The following is a 17,990-nucleotide window of genomic DNA, read 5'->3' as shown; positions in this document are numbered from 1 at the left end:
ACATCATCTAACCACATTCAATACATTTTTGGCTTTATATACTAGAAATTAAACGGATGTACAGTAACTCTCCGACCGAATCCTGATAACTAGAGCCTATCCGTCCGAATACCGGATTATAAAAATATTTTTATGTAATTAATTGCTTTATTCCGTTAGTATCACTTGGGAAATACAATAAGTCAATGAATGAAACAACTGTTAACTTCGCTTGTCAACGAAAATATCCTAATTGGACCACCGTATGGTTCGCGCGACTACTACGCTTTCTGCGATGCACCAAATCGCAACATTCCACCGAATATTCGGCAAAGTTGGCCGAAAATATCCCTGAATACGGCCCTGCCGATGTGACTTGGATTCCACGGGATTATGCAGAAATAACTCGCACACCGGCAACACTGTAGCGTTAGACAAGCGCTTGCGCGTAGTCGGAGCGCAGCATGCCGCCTGAGAGTCGTATCTCTCCAAAAAATAAAACAGTTCGCACGCTAGGAATGCGCATGTTTCACATTCGAACAGTGCTCCGTTCTTCGTCAGGTCGTCTCCTCAACCCGGAATGTGATCGGACCTGAAATCGGTTTCAGTGCCTTAGATATGAATCCGAAGTAAATAGAAACGCACGATTTAATACATATCTAGCTAGAAAATTAAGTAATGGCTGTGATCGGGAGGACTGTTTCCGGGAATATGTGTCGGGTGCAGGGTATAGTTTTGGTAATCACGGTGGCTCTTTGTGGGTCCGGCTGCTCCGGAGCTTCGCTGGCGGAAAACCGGAGTTGCGATTCAGTCAAAAGGGACATTGAGCAAGTGCTGAAATTGCAATCGGCCAGAGTTTTGGATAGGCCTCAAATGGGTGAGTTTACTTTCCTGGTTATCTTAATTATCGCCAAATTATGAATTAAAAGTCAGATTGAGATTCGCAAGCAAATGACTATCGGATTGAAAAACTATTTTGCCATCGACCTAGTATACCATTTATTTATGTTATGTTTGATGAACGGAAAAGAAAATATCAAATTAACTCTGGAATGTAACGTGTGAAAATTCGCATTGTTTAAAAATGAATGAAACTGTATGTTTACTTTTTGGTATCTGAAATGCAACGATGTCGCTATAATATGCTTAGATTTGTTTATGTTTCCATTCCCATTCACAGCTTTATTTCATTGAATAAGCAAATCGGTAGCCTTTGTAAATATACGAACGTAAATTGTGACAGTTATGAAATGTGACATTTCAAGGTATTTAAGAAAATGGTTTTCACTGCTTCAGAAATGTGTATGAATTTTTGCTGTTATTTCAAGTATTACAAAAGCAAATCTTGTTTTGAATATCCAACAGATAATAGGTAAGTGATTTTATTGTATTTGTTTGGGTTTAAGTATATGTTAATAGTTCACCTGTTAAATTAAAAAAGTACCTACATAATGCAAGAAAAGATATTGCTTATTTTTTCATCATCTGATAAGTGTATGGTGATATCTATATTACGGGATTGTAGAGATGAAGAAATGTCAGAAACCTTGTGAATACCGCAAGAACCAGTGTTGGGACAGAGGTGCTATTTATTACTACGTAATTATCAGGGCGATTATTAAAATAGTTGGACATCACGTTTGAAAAGATAAGTTATACGTAAAAGAAATGAATCGCGAGTAAATGTTAAAATTGTCATTTCCCAAGCTCTGCATGCCCAAATTTTATCGGAGAGGGGGATTTTGTCAGTGGGAGTATCGCCTGCCAGCGTTTTTCAAACTATATATGGTTATTCAAGCATTTTATAGTGGTCCTATGTATTATGTGTTTAAATTGTTTCATTCAGATCATTACTGTTTTCAATAGTAAATATCTATCACATATTTTGTTGACCGCCTATCAGTACCTTCTCGATTGTCAGCTGAACTGTGAAAAAAGACGAAATCAAACTCGTTCGAGTAGGTACATCGCAAAATCCAACTTGATATCGCTCTTGGAAGAAGCTGTCATCTTTCATTTCCAACACAGTCCAAAAACTATCGTTGGTTAGGTGGTTACAACCCCGACAACTGGACAATTGCATGTCTGACGTTGAGAAAACAACCACACCTTAATCAAATTCTCAATATTTATAGAAGGTGCCAGAGGGAGCTGTGAACCCCAGCAAAACTGAGATGGACCCCTTCACCAGGAAGGGTAATGTAGATTCAACTCCTACATTTGCAAGAGAACTGAAATGTCTGGGCATTATCCTCGATAACAACAAATTCGTTTTTGTACATGGGAATCTCGTAAACGATAGAGTGTCGGTTAATTTGTGGCAAAGTTGCGTATTTCAGATACCTATTCAATGATGTGAAAAAATTGAATATAGCTCTTCTGGTTCTGGAGATATACAGGAAAAACCAAAAAATCCCTAATTATTTTTTTGCCTATATCTTCTTTATTCGCAGACATTTTGAAAATCTGTCCACATTTGGCCATTGTCACTTGATGTGTGCTATCAGAATATGTCTATGAATATTTTATACAGTTGACTTTTCCATTCAGTTGTGTTCCACTCCATACATCCCAGTACAGCTTGATCATAACTATGAATCGAAAATAAACGATGCAAAACAGAACCACGCCAACAAAATACAGACGAATCGCATTTTTCGCAGCATTCCGGCAAATGTTTCTCTAATTTCGTCGTCTTCGTCGGCCAGCTCACAAATTAGACGGGCGATTTTCATCGGAGGTGTTAGTCCAAATAAACATCAGGCCATGGAAACACGTGCCAACCTAATTTTAGAAAACGGAAACGGGCGCGTGTGTTTCTCTTGTTTCACTACCCCGCTCATGGCAAGATGGATTCGTTCGGGGGATGCCGGTGCGGCTAACAATAACAAATATCGGTACGGAAACAGATTCGACTCGGATCTGATTTCTTGGCGATGGGTTTTACACTGGCGTATTTGAGCCAGAGCCAGGGCGATGGCCAATTAAGAGAATACTATGAGGATGAGCAACGGGATATTTGATAAAATACGCGATTTAAGGGCTAAACATATATTATAGCTTGGTTGTAAGTTTGAATTGCTTTCTGTTTCTTCGTACTGGTAGATTTGCAATGAGAAAGGATTTATAAATATTCCAACTGGGGCACCAGCCGCGGAGAAAAAAGGCGCGTTTATAAATTATTTTAACAAGTATAATGGATTGTGAATATGATTTCTACTCAGTGAGAAATTCACCTCCGTTTGGCAGATTATAAAGTAATTAGTTCGATTCCCGATTTGGAACCATCGCGAACAAGGTCATGAAGAATTATGACGCGACAAATCCGTCGACGACAAAGAATCGAACTCCTTTGAAACCCGAACTTTTGCGTCCCAAAAACGAGTCAGAGCCGCTTATCGAAAAGCGGAATCTCAAATTCCAAACGACCGTTTCGACAATACAAATAAAAATTCCGAAATACACCGTATCTCCTCCCATTGTGTATCTGAAAGAGGCAAAATGTTTGTCTCCCATTATTTATCACCCCTGAAAAATCTACATTCCACCTACGTCGTTTAAAAAACTACTTCCCGGGCAGATGTGCGAGACAAGGGTGGAGACAGTTGAAGCTAGGAGTGCGGAGGGTGCGAAGAAATTGTTACCCGCAGCGCTTCATAATTTCTTTGTCAGAATTATAACTTTGTGGGAAGAAAGGGCAGCCCTAGAGATTCTCAATAAGGGATTTAATTGGAGATAATGGTTATTTCCGATGGTGTCGTTCGAAACAATGGTTTCTTTTTGTAAGAGGGACAAGAATGGTGAAAATTAAAGTTGAATAACAATATGAAACATTTGAATTGAAAAGGGAATATTATAAATGTATCACAAGTTACTTTCAATTGGTGTAGCAGTTCCAAAGTTACAAAGCAAAGTTACAAGTTATTCATAAAATTATTAATGAAGCTTGAGGTAATATAAATCAATATAAAGTAATAATTAACTAATAAAACCACTTTTATTAATGATCTTTTGTAGTACATTACAGATTAGATATATAGTATAAGACTCTAGCATTAATTTATTAAACTAAAATAATGTGGATAGATGTTTTTATTGCCTCGAGAACACTGGAGGATACTTATTTTTGTGTATTGTTTAGTAGACTTTCTTATATAAGATTTTGATTTCCATTTTTTACACAACAATTGTTAGTGCGCTGTGAATAGAATCGCACACGCATCAAACCCCTTTTTGCAGCTCAATCCTTGGCCAAACATTCGATCAAAACGAATCCCTCGGAGACCCCTTCTCGCGAAGGGGGCGCCCCTGTGCGTGTGTCATTTCACACCCTCATTCATCACCCTGCTGCCGGGGTAGTTGACAGCATCCGTAATTGATTATTCACCATTTTGTTGTATGAAATCTCCGGTGAGGGCTCTTGTGAAAGACTTACAATTGCCGAACTTTATTTAGCTGTGGGAGCTCATTTCAATGGAGGAAAAAATACTATTGTGCCCTTTGAAAGGATTCGATCCTTTGATGGGAACTCTGTGTGGATGTGTAGATTCTTAATCGAGGGTATAAAATTAGTAACAATAGGTATCCGATGAGATAGAAATTACGGGAGATATACAGCGTGACTCACGGTCAATGGTAGGTTAGACGTTTCTGGAAAACGCAAAGCATGATTTTTCTGAAAATTTCACCACTCACATTTCCTTACCTGTTCTATCGATCTAAAATATTTTCAGCATTGCGGCATTGCCACTTCCATCAAAAAGTCCTAGCAACTTTATTTTTTTTAATGGAACACCCCGTATATTAATACATTTTTGGAATTGCTCTGGTATTTTAATACTTTTTTGTTAATAATGTCCTATACCTATCTCTATCTGTTTTCGAGATAAAAAATAAATTTGTGCTAAATATGGTCCAAAACATAGCCTTAATTGAAATTAAGTACATCACTACTCTCAATTCATGAAATGTTGATATTTCGATGATAGTTTGGACAAACTCGAAATATTCAAATAACACCAAGAAATCGACTCCATATCATACAGGGCGTGCTAAAATTACTATTATTTCCATTGTGCATAAAAGTAGTCAAAAGTTCATTTTTTCAAATGAAACCCCCTGTATATTACACGGTAAATTGAAAGATGGTGAAAAATGCTTCAAGATGATATATCGTGTCCCTATACCTAAATCGTCAAGTTTTCTCAATAAAATCGCTTCTTCTAGAAACATTATTTTTTTTTAGAATTTGGATTTAGGTAGCAGTGGAATTATCAAGCTTATAGCAGTTCGGTTACTTTTATAAGTAATTTACAAAGAGTTATTGACGGTGTTTTGAATCATCTTCCAAAATGAATGCAAATATTGATTATTCAAACGAAGTTCTTATGAAATTATTTATTATACACGGACAGTGTGATCAAATCATTGCCAGAACGTGTAGAAAATTGAACCAAATGTATCCTGAACTAACACCAATGAACGAGAGGAAGTTTGTAAGATTACAAAATGATTTCCTTAACTATGGCTCCATGTCAAAAGCGCCTTCAACATTACCAAAACCTGTTACTTCAAATGAGGACAATACTGTTAACGTTTTGGCATATTTTTATGCATATCCAGAAGCTTCCATTCGCAGTGCAGAAAAAGATTTAGGTGTATCACATGCTTCAGTACAACGAATTTTGAAAAATCACGGAATGCATCCGTATAAATTTACCAAAATTCAAGCTCTAAAAGCAGAAGACTTCGAACGTAGAATGAATTTTTGTGAATCCCTTTTGATTCATACACAGGAAGATCGGGAATTTTTGTCAAAAATATTTTGGAGCGACGAATCAAAATTTACGAGGGATGGTATTTTCAATAGAAGGAAGGAAGAGAGATATCTCCAAATATTAAGAACGACTGTAACCAATTTTCTTAAAAATTTGCCTTTAGAGGAATATAGGAATTCGTGGTTTCAACTGGACGGAGCGCCAGCTCATTCCACCTAGGAAGTTTCCAGGAAACTTGACGAACTCTTCGACGATCGTTGGTTTAGGCGTTTAGGGCCGTGGGATTGGCCACCGAGATCACCCGATCTCACGACACTTGACTTTTTTTATGGGGTGTTTTAAAAGAAAGGGTATACAGTACTCCAGTGCCCACCAAAGAAGAATTGCGACGGCGAATAGTGCGGAGTATTGAAGATCTGGATCCCCAGGAAATTGAAAAAGCAACCACAAGTCGCGTACAAAAAACATTTTAAAGTGTTTAGAATGTAATGGACAAAATTTTCAGCATTTATTGTGAAAATGTGATATTTTGTTTACAATTTTGTTATTTTGAATCATACTATTCTGTTATTGTCTGTACTTTCACATGTTTTAGCCCACAAAATCTTACTTTTTACCTAGAAATGACTGATTTTTGGTACAGTTGTTCCCTGGAAACTTTGAGCCATAGTTAAGGAAATTATTTTGTAACCTTACAAACTTCCTCTCGTTCATTGGTGTTAGTTCAGGATATATTTGGTTGAATTTTTTACACGTTCTGACAATGATTTGATCACTTTTTTCATGTGTATTATAAATAATTTCATAAGAACTTCGTTTCAATAATCGATATTTGCATTCATTTTGGAAGATGATTCGAATCACCGTCGATAATTCTTTGTAAATTACTTAAGTAACCGAACTGTTATAAGCTTGATAATTCCACTGCTACCTAAATCCAAATTCTAAAAAAAAAATAATGTTTCTAGAAAAAGCGACTTTATTGAGAAAACTTGACGATTTAGGTATAGGGACATGATATATCATCTTGAAGCATTTTTCACCATCTTTCAATTTACCGAGTAATATACAGGGGGTTTCATTTGAAAAAATGAACTTTTGACTACTTTTATGCACAATGGAAATAATAGTAATTTTAGCACGCCCTGTATGATATGGAGTCGATTTCTTGGTGTTATTTGAATATTTCGAGTTTGTCCAAACTATCATCGAAATATCAACATTTCATGAATTGAGAGTACTGATGTACTCAATTTCAATTAAGGCTATGTTTTGGACCATATTTAGCACAATTTATTTTTTATCTCGAAAACAGATAGAGATAGGTATAGGACATTATTAACAAAAAAGTATTAAAACACCAGAGCAATTCCAAAAATGTATTAATATACGGGGTGTTCCATTCAAAAAAATAAAGTTGCTTGGACTTTTTGATGGAAGTGGCAACGCCGCAATGCTGAAAATATTTTAGATCGATAGAACAGGTAAGGAAGTGTGAGAGGTGAAATTTTCAGAAAAATCATGCTTTGCGTTTTCCAGAAACGTCTAACCTACCATCGACCGTGAGTCACGCTGTATAGTAATAGAAATGAAGACCTTTCAGGCTTGGTCCCAAGTTCGTGTAGCCAAATGAGGAAATGACCCTTCTAGGTGAAACTGAAGATGAACTGAATATAGAAAATTTATGAAGAGTAATAATGTATTGAAAGAAAAAAACTTGAACGAAAACGAGAAGAGGCGAGAGAAGAGGATAAAAAGATTATTTTCATTGAATTGGAAGTTAGTGAAAAGGGGTTAACACTTTGATGTGTTTTGGTTTGTGGTACAAATTCGAATGTACCATTTCGTCAATTTTATCAACAAATGAGACACCAAGTATTTAAACTGATTTACTTACGTAAAACTAATCAGACTGAATGTACTGAAATTTCTTTTTGTTATAAAGTCCTAGTTCTAGTGCTTCAGTTGATAAGAAGCATCGTGATTACCTCAACTCCCTCATCGAAGTACAAATGCAGATCTGGGAGAAGCTCTTCTTCATGCAGATTTATCCTAATCTTTTCATCTGAGACAGTTCTAACACTAACCACTAAAAATACCACTCTAGGACCAGATCAGTTTCTAGAATTTCATCAATAAATAAGATGAGATTCGTATGCAATGTTGAAGATGCCAAATATGCGGAAAAGAATGCCAAAACAACATAAAGCCAAATATTTGTCAAAAAGAAGGAAGATCTAGATTTGCACATCTGTCAAACTCTTTTGTCAACCACTAATGGCTTTGAAAAGGCTATAAACGACGACAGTATAAAGGAAGACTGCATTTTCTACTAGAAAGTTGTGCCATTTGGTTCACGCCTGTTTCGTGTAGATGTGTCATCGAGTCTAGTGAAGGCTACTCTTTCATCGTAAATATATAATAAAAATCTTCATTAGCCGAAACACTGAACAGATGTCATTCGATGAATAAACAAATAAAAACATCCACTTGAATCATACCCAGCTCTGCTTGAGACACCGTTCGAATTTGTTTGTTGAATGGCAAAGTAGCAGACTATCTTTTATTTTCCGTTTTTTGCTTTCCGCTGTGAGATGTTTATTACTTTGTATTTGTCTGGAGGGGGATGCAGAAGAAATTGAATATGGAAATAATAAATGAGAACCAATGTGAGAATTACTATATTCACATGGTGTAGAAGAGTTTATTATGCTTTTTGAGAGAGAAATGTTTTGGCTTTTTATTTCCCCGTCTTGAAAGATCCCAAATTTTTTTTGTATCAAAATGGAGAAGTGCCATTCAACATTGGTTTTCCAGGCAGTTGCAGACCTATTTTTTTAGGAGAGGTCTCTTGGCTTCACCTTTGCAGATGGCAACCTAGATAGGTTTATCACAAACTCCAATATTCATGGTCACAACATGATATCATTCTGAGAATCTCTAACAAAGTCTCACTTCAGCACTGTTATGTTACCACATAACCAATTTTTAAAATAGAATGGCTCCCTCTAACAAGAATAGTACTATTTAAGAAAACAATTTCAAGGCTGAGGTAATGTTATATAGTCACGAAAAGTTTCTGCAATAAGTTGTAGAAAACACCAGGATATCTGAGGTGAGAAAGGTTTTTTGAAAGGTTAGTTTTTGAGGAGAAAATTCTCAAGAAATAATCAAGAATGTTTGAGAATCTTAGAAAGTATTCCAATCAATTTTTCGTAGCCAGAATGGTAGGATTAGTGGTGGTCATTTTTCCTCCGCCCTCAACAACTAAATGTGTGAATCGATTCCTTTGTTTTTTAGTAACTTGTTGCAAATGTAACAAAACATTATATGTACTAATCGAAGTTCACTTATTGTTTGACGAAAACGTGGACTACGGTTATTAATCATATCCTGTTTTGCGGATTACATCAGCTTGTCAAAGAATCTGAATCACATCCATGAATTCCAGAAGTTGCTTGTGGTTATATCATTATCAAGCTATTTATAATAGAGCAAGCCGTTTTCAACAAATGACTCATTCCTATCTAGCTTTAAAATTTATTGTAAAATGAGTCATTTCTATTTATTTTTGGTCCAATTTACATCAAAACGTAGGTTTCAATGAACGTTTGCCTAAATTATTTTTGTACACTTATCTGCTGTTGTTATTTGAACCAAAAAACGCACGAGAGAAATTGAGGAATGTAGTAGTGATAAAAATGCCGTTTTTTTCCGCATTTTCATTAACACCAAAAATATCGAGTAAATGTTCTTGCTTTTTTTATAACTTTTCAAGTAAATACAACAAATTAGGTATCATTGGAAAGATAATTTTATGCCCTTCCAAATGATATATCACTCGACCCCACTTTCTATTTAAAATTTTAGGGTTGTTACTCACCCTCGCTAGGGGGTTGAAGGCACAGGTAGAAAAATACATCTAAAATGTGTCCCCCTCAAAAGCAAAATTGACCTGTCCGAGCATTTTTGCGTTAAGTTACAAAAAAAGGAGAAAAGCAAGGTGCATACTCTTCGTTGGACCACTCTGTACGTTCTAACTGTTGGTATCTTGTTTGACCAGACTCTGATATTATGCACATAAATGGGAAACATCATTAGTTGTAGTTTTGGTTCTGTAAAGGGAGGTGTATGGGGTAGATTTTTTTTGCTTGTCTCTCTCTGACCCAATATATCTCTTATACGTTGGAAAAAACTTCAGTGTAAAATACATTTTTCAGTGTTCTCTTCGTTGGTTCAGCTACTTCTGGGACAACCCTCGTAAATTATTCCCTGTCTTTTTTAACAATTCCAAAAAATGCTTTTTTTTTTCATTCAATTTCTTTATCAAAATACGCAAGTGTCAAGTGTCGTCAACACTTTGTAAACGACATACATAACGAGTTATTCGTTCTCGCAAGACCGAACATCGAATGAAATTGTTTTCCTTATGTTGAGGGAGGCGTTATTGGAGTCTAATGAAATGGAAAACCGACGAAGCTGGAAAAATGCTCTCCGTAAGGCGTCTCGCAGATTTCCGTCGAAATGAGATTGTTTAATTGGGAATTTAATGAGTTTTCGCAGTCTCGTTTGTTTTTACGCGTCCGTCAGTCCGCTTGTCACTCCAGCAAATTCAATTTCCGATCATGTCGGAATTGTGGAAATAGTTTGGATCTGATCGGAAAAGGAAAACCGACGTTTTGAGGGCACCGTTGGGGAAAATAATTATACGTCCTGTCTATTATACAGTACGGACAGTGCGGGGTTGTTGAGCGAATAACAACCACCTCAACAGGGTGATTTGGACAGTTTGCGGAGTTCGAGAGGAAAATTTCTATATTTCATCCGTTTTCCCTGCTCTTTTTGGAAGATATTCGTCTAGCCGGGAACTGAAAACTCCACGACGAATATTGTCTTGTTCTGATGGTCGAGAAGAACTACATCAGGCATTTTAGCTGAGGCTGTCTAAGGGGTGAATAGTTGAAATAAATTCGGGACTTCTCATTCCCCACAACAAAATTTAAGTCTAAATTTCGAGTTGTGTCGTAATTTTGACTGCAAAGTCGTAATTTTGACTCCAAAGTCGTAATTTTGACTCCAAAGTCGTAATTTTGACTCCAAAATCGTAATTTTGACTGCAAAGTCGTAATTTTTACTCCAAAGTCATCATTTTGAGTTCAAAGGCGAGGTTATAGTCGTGATTCTGAGTCCAAAGTCGTAATTTCGAAATTAAAGACGAGAATTAAGTAGTAATTTCGAGTCCAAAGTCGTAATTTTGAGTTTAAAAGCGAGATTAAAGTCTTAATTCTGAGTCAAAAGTCGTGATTTTGCATCCATAGTCGTAATTTAGAGTTTGAAGTCGAGATTGAAGTCGAAATTTTGATTATAAATTTGTAATTTCAGTCCAAAGTGGTAATTTTCAGTTTGAAGCCAAAATTTCGATACTAAAGTCGATTCAAGTCGAGGTTGAAGTCGAAATTTCAAGTTCAAAGTTCTTAATTTTGAGTGCAAAGTCGTAATTTTCAGTCCAAAGTCGTAATTTTGAGCCCAAAGTCGTAATTTAGAGTTTGAAGTCGCAATTGAAATCGAAATTTCGAGTTAAAAACTTGTAATTTTGACACCAAAGTCGTAATTTTGAGTTTCAAGTCGAGATTAAAGTCGAAATTTCGAGTTCAGAGTCGTAATTTTGAGTCCAAAGTCGTAATTTTGAGTTCAAAGTCGTAATTTTGAGTCCAAAGTCGTAATTTTGAGTCCAAAGTCGTAATTTCGAGTTTGAAGTCGCAATTGAAATCGAAATTTCGAGTTAAAAACTTGTAATTTTGACACCAAAGTCGTAATTTTGAGTTAAAAGTCGTAATTTTGATCCTAAAGTCCTAATTTTGAGTTTAAAATCGCGATCGAAATCGAAATTTCGAGATGACATTCGTAATTTTTAGTCCAAAGTCGTAATGTCGAGTTTGAAGGTGAAATTAAAGTCGAAGTTTCGAGTTGAATGTCGTAATTTTGAGTCCAAAGTCGTATAATGTTCTGTCCAAAGCCGTAATTTTGAGTCCAATGTCGTAATTTCGAGTCCAATGTCGTAATTTCGAGTCCAATGTCATAATTTCGAGTTTTAAGTCGCGATTAAATTCGAAATTTCAAGTTTAAATTCATAATTTTCAGTACAAAGTCGAATTTTCGAGTTCAAAGTCGTAATTTTAAGTCCGATGTCGTAATTTCGAGTTTAAATTCGTAATTTGGAGATTAAATTATAAATTTCTAGTGTTGAAGTCGTAATTTCTAAATCAATGACGAAATTTATGTAGTAATTCAGAGTCCAAAGTCGTGATTTTGATTTAAAAGTTGTGATTTAGAGTTTAAAGGCGAGATTGAAGTCGTAATTCTCAGTCCAAAATCGTTATTCTGAGTCGAAAGTCGTATATTCTAAATTAAAGACGAAATTCATGTAGTAATACCTAGTCCCAAGTCGTAATTTTGAGTTAAAAGGCGAGATTGAGGTCGAAATTTTGATTATAAATTTGTAATTTCAGTTCAAAGTGGTAATTTTGAGTTTTAAGCCGGGATTACAGTCAAAATTTCGATACTAAAGTCGATTCAAGTCGAGATTGCAAGTTCAAAGTCGTAATTTTGAGTCCAAAGCCGTAATTTTGAGTCCAAAGTCGTAATTTCGAGTATGAAGTCGCGATTAAGGTCTAAATTTTAAGTTCAGGTTCACAATTTTTCGTCCAAAGTCGAAATTTCGAGTTTAAATTCGTAATTTGGAGATTGAATTGGAAATTTTGAGTGTTGAAGTCGTAATTTACAAGAAGCAGATAATAAAAACATGTGTTCTATTCTGTAGATGATGACTACAGTTATATGGTTGTGTCTGTCTAATTCTAATAGTGATCTTGTGATCTAATAGTGATATCCTATTCATTCTATGGCAGAGAAAACGAATAAAATTTGTCCATTAACTTACCGTTGACTGTGCTTTAGACACTTTTGACCCCAGATTTATTGCGAACCCGGTATAAACCACGCATCGACTGCTTACAATAACAAATCATAACCTCCGACACTAATTGGCATTGTTGATAATCACAAAGAGACCATTGTATTGGCGCATTAGCCGGCAATAAAGCGATTCTTGAATTTTAATTATCAACTTTCAACTCGCCTCGATGAATACTCTTGGAAGTTACGAGTGTTTGTTCTCGAAGACGAAAAATAAAAAAAAAGTCCACTTGGGAATTATACTGTTACGAGATTTCGTGCCCGAAGACCGCGTTCGAGAATTATGAAACGATTACTTTGAGAGGTTATTGCGAAAAGTTTGAACGCATTGATTGGCTTTTGTTTGAAGTATCATAAAGCGCGAATCGTGTTGAAAAGCATGCCTGCGTCCACATTCCTGAATATTGAAATCCGCCTCGAAGGACCACATTTTCATTTATCGGAATTGATGACTTTTGAATCACTCTAGTCGACAAAACGTAGCGTAGAACGCTCTGCTATCTGATTAAGTATCATTACATATTGACATTGGACGGAATACATATTTATTTACCTACTTATAGGTGAAGCTGGCACATCAATCAATCAGTGACAGATGGATCATCAATATTTATCTGTTTGCTCCGCGAACGGAACTCTATCGGATAGTCTTCTGTTTGATCAGACGACTGCGACTGGAAAAAAACGTATCTGTGATTAATCTTCTTGAATGATGACATGTTTTCCGAAGAACTCGATGAGAACGTACGGTTTGTAAACCGTTTCGCGTCTCGTCTAGATTGATGGCAGTAAAAAACTAATTTCACTGATTTGTGATTCCGTATTGTGCAATGTAAAATGCAGATGTCCGTCTGTGATGAAGACATTTCGAAGTAATAGGAGAATATGAGTTTATTGATTTTCATCTTCCTTATACGTCTCGTCAGAATTTAGAAGTAACGCTAGAAGAGAGGCGGCGAATTTCAATGTTAATTTCAAGATTAGATACGTGATTGGAAAATGTAGGGTCACAGTGTATGGTTTTGTGTTTCAACTTCGAGAATAATTGAGCTTTTGACTTATCAGTAACATACTTGACAACTGACATAATCGTCTTGACATATTGACATTGTGAAGTTTCGCTGACACTGCAGTACAGAGCGATCTAACAAGGCGATTGACACGATTACGTGCGAGGCCAGGCTCCGTGGGAGGCACGACTGACAATCTCGAAAATTACGCAAACAATCCATGAAAGTAATAGGAACACTTCCCACTCTATCTATGAGACGCAACTGAAAATGCGTACAAATACACACGAGAGCGAGCCGAAGACCAAATAAACGAATCACAGTGTCAACATCAAGGTAAATATCTCATACGCCCATCTATATCTACTCAGCCGCATTCCTGCGGCGAAAGAAGAAGAAGAAAAGTTCATGTAACGCTCTTCGAGATGAGATATTAAAGTTTCTTCGAAGATAACGCCGAAATGGTGGTGGGACTGCAACAGTACACGGAGATACGCTTCTGACGTGTTTGCACTCGCTAATGAGACCAGAACTTATCATGGAGTCACAAGTCGTCTCGCTGGCTGCTGTCGCCAGACGCGGATAATGGATGTTTTGAATGATTTAGAGGTGTAGCGGGTGGAATTTTGATGGCATGGCGCTCTGTCTCCAATATGTATTAGTTTTGTTTCGGTGACGATCTGCCTACTCAGCAAGCATTATTTTTGAAACCCTTTACGGTTGGTGTCAATGTTTTAGTTGTCAACAACAGTTTCAGTTGATACAAGAAGAGTACTTCGACTACGCTACTGAAGATGACTGCCGCCGTTGCACTTGAAACGTTTGGAGACTGTAAGCAAAGAAGGGCACGCCAAAACCCGGAAACCAATCAAAAGACCCCCTTTACTCTGCTTCTGAATGCATTCGAAATTTACAAACTGCTTCTGCTTAAGTCAGCTGGTGAAATATGGTGTTACGCAAGGACCACTACTGAGACGTTTGTTGTTAATGATTTATGTTAATGACGTCAGTGAATTCGTGATTTCCATTTGGCGCAGTATATATTAGATGAAGAGCAATCAGAACTCACAAGGATATATATGTACAGAGGCCTGTGATATGGCAGGAAACTTGTTTTTTTTTAGCAGCAACGCTATATATAATGCTAACAGTGGCTAGACATAGATAGACAGCCTTTCACCTAAGCATGTTACATTGAGCACCCGAAAAATGTATCATTTGTCTCTTGATTTTTTTAAATTGAATTCCCAAGAAAACTCGATGGGTGATATTGGAATATCTGATGTGAAATTATTCTATTGAGAACAATTTTCCTAGACCAGAGCGTTCCCTACAAGTGGCCGTCGATGGATATCTCTCGTATACTTTTACCATCAACGTTGGTGTTCCCCAAGGATCCGTATTGCCTCCAACCCTCTTTAATTGTATATCAACGACTTGTTGGAAAAAAACAAGAATCCAATATATTGCTTTGCTGACGACAGCACACTTGTCTCGTCATTTCATTTGGATTCCAAGACATGCAGTAAATAACTATAAGTAACAGTAATCCGTCAAACATAATGGATAATAAAACCAATTTCCGAAAAAGTGAAAATGAAGGTTGTTTCAAAACTGCTAGAGTTCTTCAACGCATTGTCTGGAATTTACAAAATGAGGTTTGACGATTGGATAAAAAGTATGTCGGCCAAACTAATAGGACTGTACTGAGTCGCTACAAAGAACATGTTTCACACAACCGGTTTCGTAGATCAGAGAAGTCATGTCTTAGAGTGTGAGAGTAGTGCATGACAACAGGTTTTTCGATGTCTTCGAAAATTTGAATTACCCCACACGATCTCTTTGATTATGTACTAATTATACTGAACGTTCCAGATTTGAAAGGGAGAGAGAATTGTGATTTTTGGCCGAAGATATACCAACACTCTTTTACCGTTTTATTACATTTAAAGAAATCACAGCAGAATCTCATTCAGAAAATAATGCGCGGATGTGAAAAAATTTCAGTTTGGTAGCTTTGGATTTGAAATAAAATTGTCTGACGCTTTGAAAAGGCATAGTTGGAGGAGTAAGATATTATCTTCACACCGATCTTCAGATCGAATTAATTATTCCCAACACACTATTTTGATGCCTCTTTCGTATTTTCTGAAGACATTTATCACCCGCATCACATCATCAACCTTGTCTCGCGTTTACATCCGGCAGTAAATTAAAAACTGTCACTTTAAACACCAGTTTCAGATGTTGGGATCTCTCAAAACAGTACTTCAATAGTACTTGAATAAAGCTGGGAAAATATGACTAATCGGAACTTTTTCTTTGCCACCCTGTATACGAAATAATTTCGATCCATCGTCCGTCACGTCGTCGAAACGAACTTTTCTGCGTGAATTATTTCCGAATCTCAAGCTGGTTTGGTATATGTGAATGGATAGGCCGAGAGCAGGTATTCTGCAATGAGTCATGGCATACCGAAAGGCAGGGTCATTACTTAAATTCACCAGCGACCAGCTAGACGGGTTGAAACCTCACGGTTCAAGCTCGAACTTGCTGGAACTTCTCTGTCTCACTACACCGTGTCCCAAATAATGTCGACACTAAGGAATGTCGCGCACAATTGACGTGATTGAAGTTATAATTCGGTTGTTATGTTTACAGGTTGAACCTTTTTTTTTGTTACAGGTAAGTCCAGTTCCAAACACACATGGTTTATGTGGGATCTTAGTTCCTGGTAAGAAAACTTTGATTCTACAATAGAAACTTGGAAAACTGATCAAGTTCGCCCTGTTTTCATACTCCAAAAACATCTACATTGAACTAGAGAGAGTGGGAGCTAGTTGCTAGTTTGAGAATAGTCTTACTAAAAAGTGGTTATGATTTCTCTCACGGAATCGATCGAAGACTAAAATCCCCATTTCCAAAAACAAGCAACGGCAGACACTATTCACATCGTTCATTGCAAGCAGGTAAGTACATGATGCTTGAGCCTAAATATTCCCTGGAACCTCATAATGGTTGGAGTAACTACGCATTTTTAGACCATGGATGATTAAAGGCCACTGAGCTAACAGACGACTAGCACAAGGTTGCCTTTTATATTTCGGGATTAGAGAACAAAAACAAATATTAATCATCGAAAATCACTTTATTGTTTTTCAAAATATTTCCCATGAAGATCTATACACTTTTGCATGCGTTTCAACCAATTGTCGAAGCACTTTTGCCACTCTGATTGAGGTATCTCCAAAACATGCATTTCAGGGGTCGAAAAACGTTGAACTCTCAGTTTGTTTTTCACGTGTGGGAATTAAAAGAAGTCATTCGGTGCCAAGTCAGGACTATACGGCGGATGCCTCATCAAATAGATGTTTTGGGTGCTCAAAAATGCAGTTGTTTGAGCCGATGTGTGAGAGCTCGCATTGTCGTGGTGAAGAGTGTTCCGTCTTCGGCGGTTGGTTTTCCTGATTTCTTGGATGGAGCTTCATCGCCAAAAAATTGAATTAAGTTCATCCATGCATTGTTGCTGAGATAATCCACGTCCAAAGTTGTAAAAAATAATCGCACGAAAATGTTCACGATTTAATTCCATTTTTGGGTCGAGATGAATCTTTTAAGTTACTGTAAACAACACAAATAGCGCGCGTATGTTGAAACGTTCTTAGTACGTACGTATAAGCTCAAAAATGTCCAACTTTACGATAGAGCTGTCAGTTGTCAGATTGCGACACTAGGATTGCCAACTCCCGAAACATAAAAGGCAACCTATCGTAATGCGAAGACGGAAACATGGAATTAAATTCAAAATGGAAAACAGTGCTTGATTTCAATAATTTCGAATTACACCAATTCACAGTCTATGATTCTATTAACTGCCGTACACGGGTATAAGTTGGTCTCGAAACGATGTTTTACTTGTTGAGTGTTTTTCCCGCAAAAGGGCGGCAAACAGAAAACTTACGTAGTGAACAGTGACATGGTTGAATTCGTTATAATGGGGAAAGTTCCTCCTGACGAAAATCAAGTAGTTTTCATAAAAGAGCTCTAAAACAACGCATTTAAAACTTATCATTTCTACCTTCTTCTTTAAAAAATTATTTAAATACTTAAAACAGAGGAATGAAATAATGCATTCAACATTTAAAGGGATTCGTTTCTATTTCACTATTTGGCAACATCGATTATAGCTAATAAAGGACAATGAATCTGTTACCTGAATGAGACAAACAAAGATGACATATTTCAGAGG

At 36.7% G+C, this 17,990-nt stretch overlaps 1 protein-coding gene across 2 annotated transcripts in view; it reads left to right on the top strand.

Annotated features, from left to right (window-relative positions):
- The first annotated feature begins 475 nt into the window (after window positions 1-475).
- Window positions 476-17,990, top strand: part of LOC111502182 (glypican dally-like) — a 46,763-nt gene continuing 29,248 nt past the window's right edge. Inside the window, exon 1 of one of the 2 annotated variants that reach the window (XM_074186808.1) lies at window positions 476-856. In XM_074186808.1, coding sequence (XP_074042909.1) covers window positions 658-856 — 199 coding nt within the window. In that variant the 5' untranslated portion in view covers window positions 476-657. Of the gene's footprint in view, window positions 857-1,217; window positions 1,352-17,990 lie in introns of those variants that run through there. The other variant, XM_074186810.1, reaches the window with a different exon arrangement.

This window comes from Leptinotarsa decemlineata, unplaced genomic scaffold (genome assembly GCF_025532065.1).
Source record: "Leptinotarsa decemlineata unplaced genomic scaffold, Ldec_3_MD MMD2_P_RNA_scaffold_5, whole genome shotgun sequence".
Classification (NCBI taxonomy): Eukaryota; Metazoa; Arthropoda; class Insecta; order Coleoptera; family Chrysomelidae; genus Leptinotarsa; species Leptinotarsa decemlineata.
This window is presented reverse-complemented; position numbering and strand designations above follow the sequence as displayed.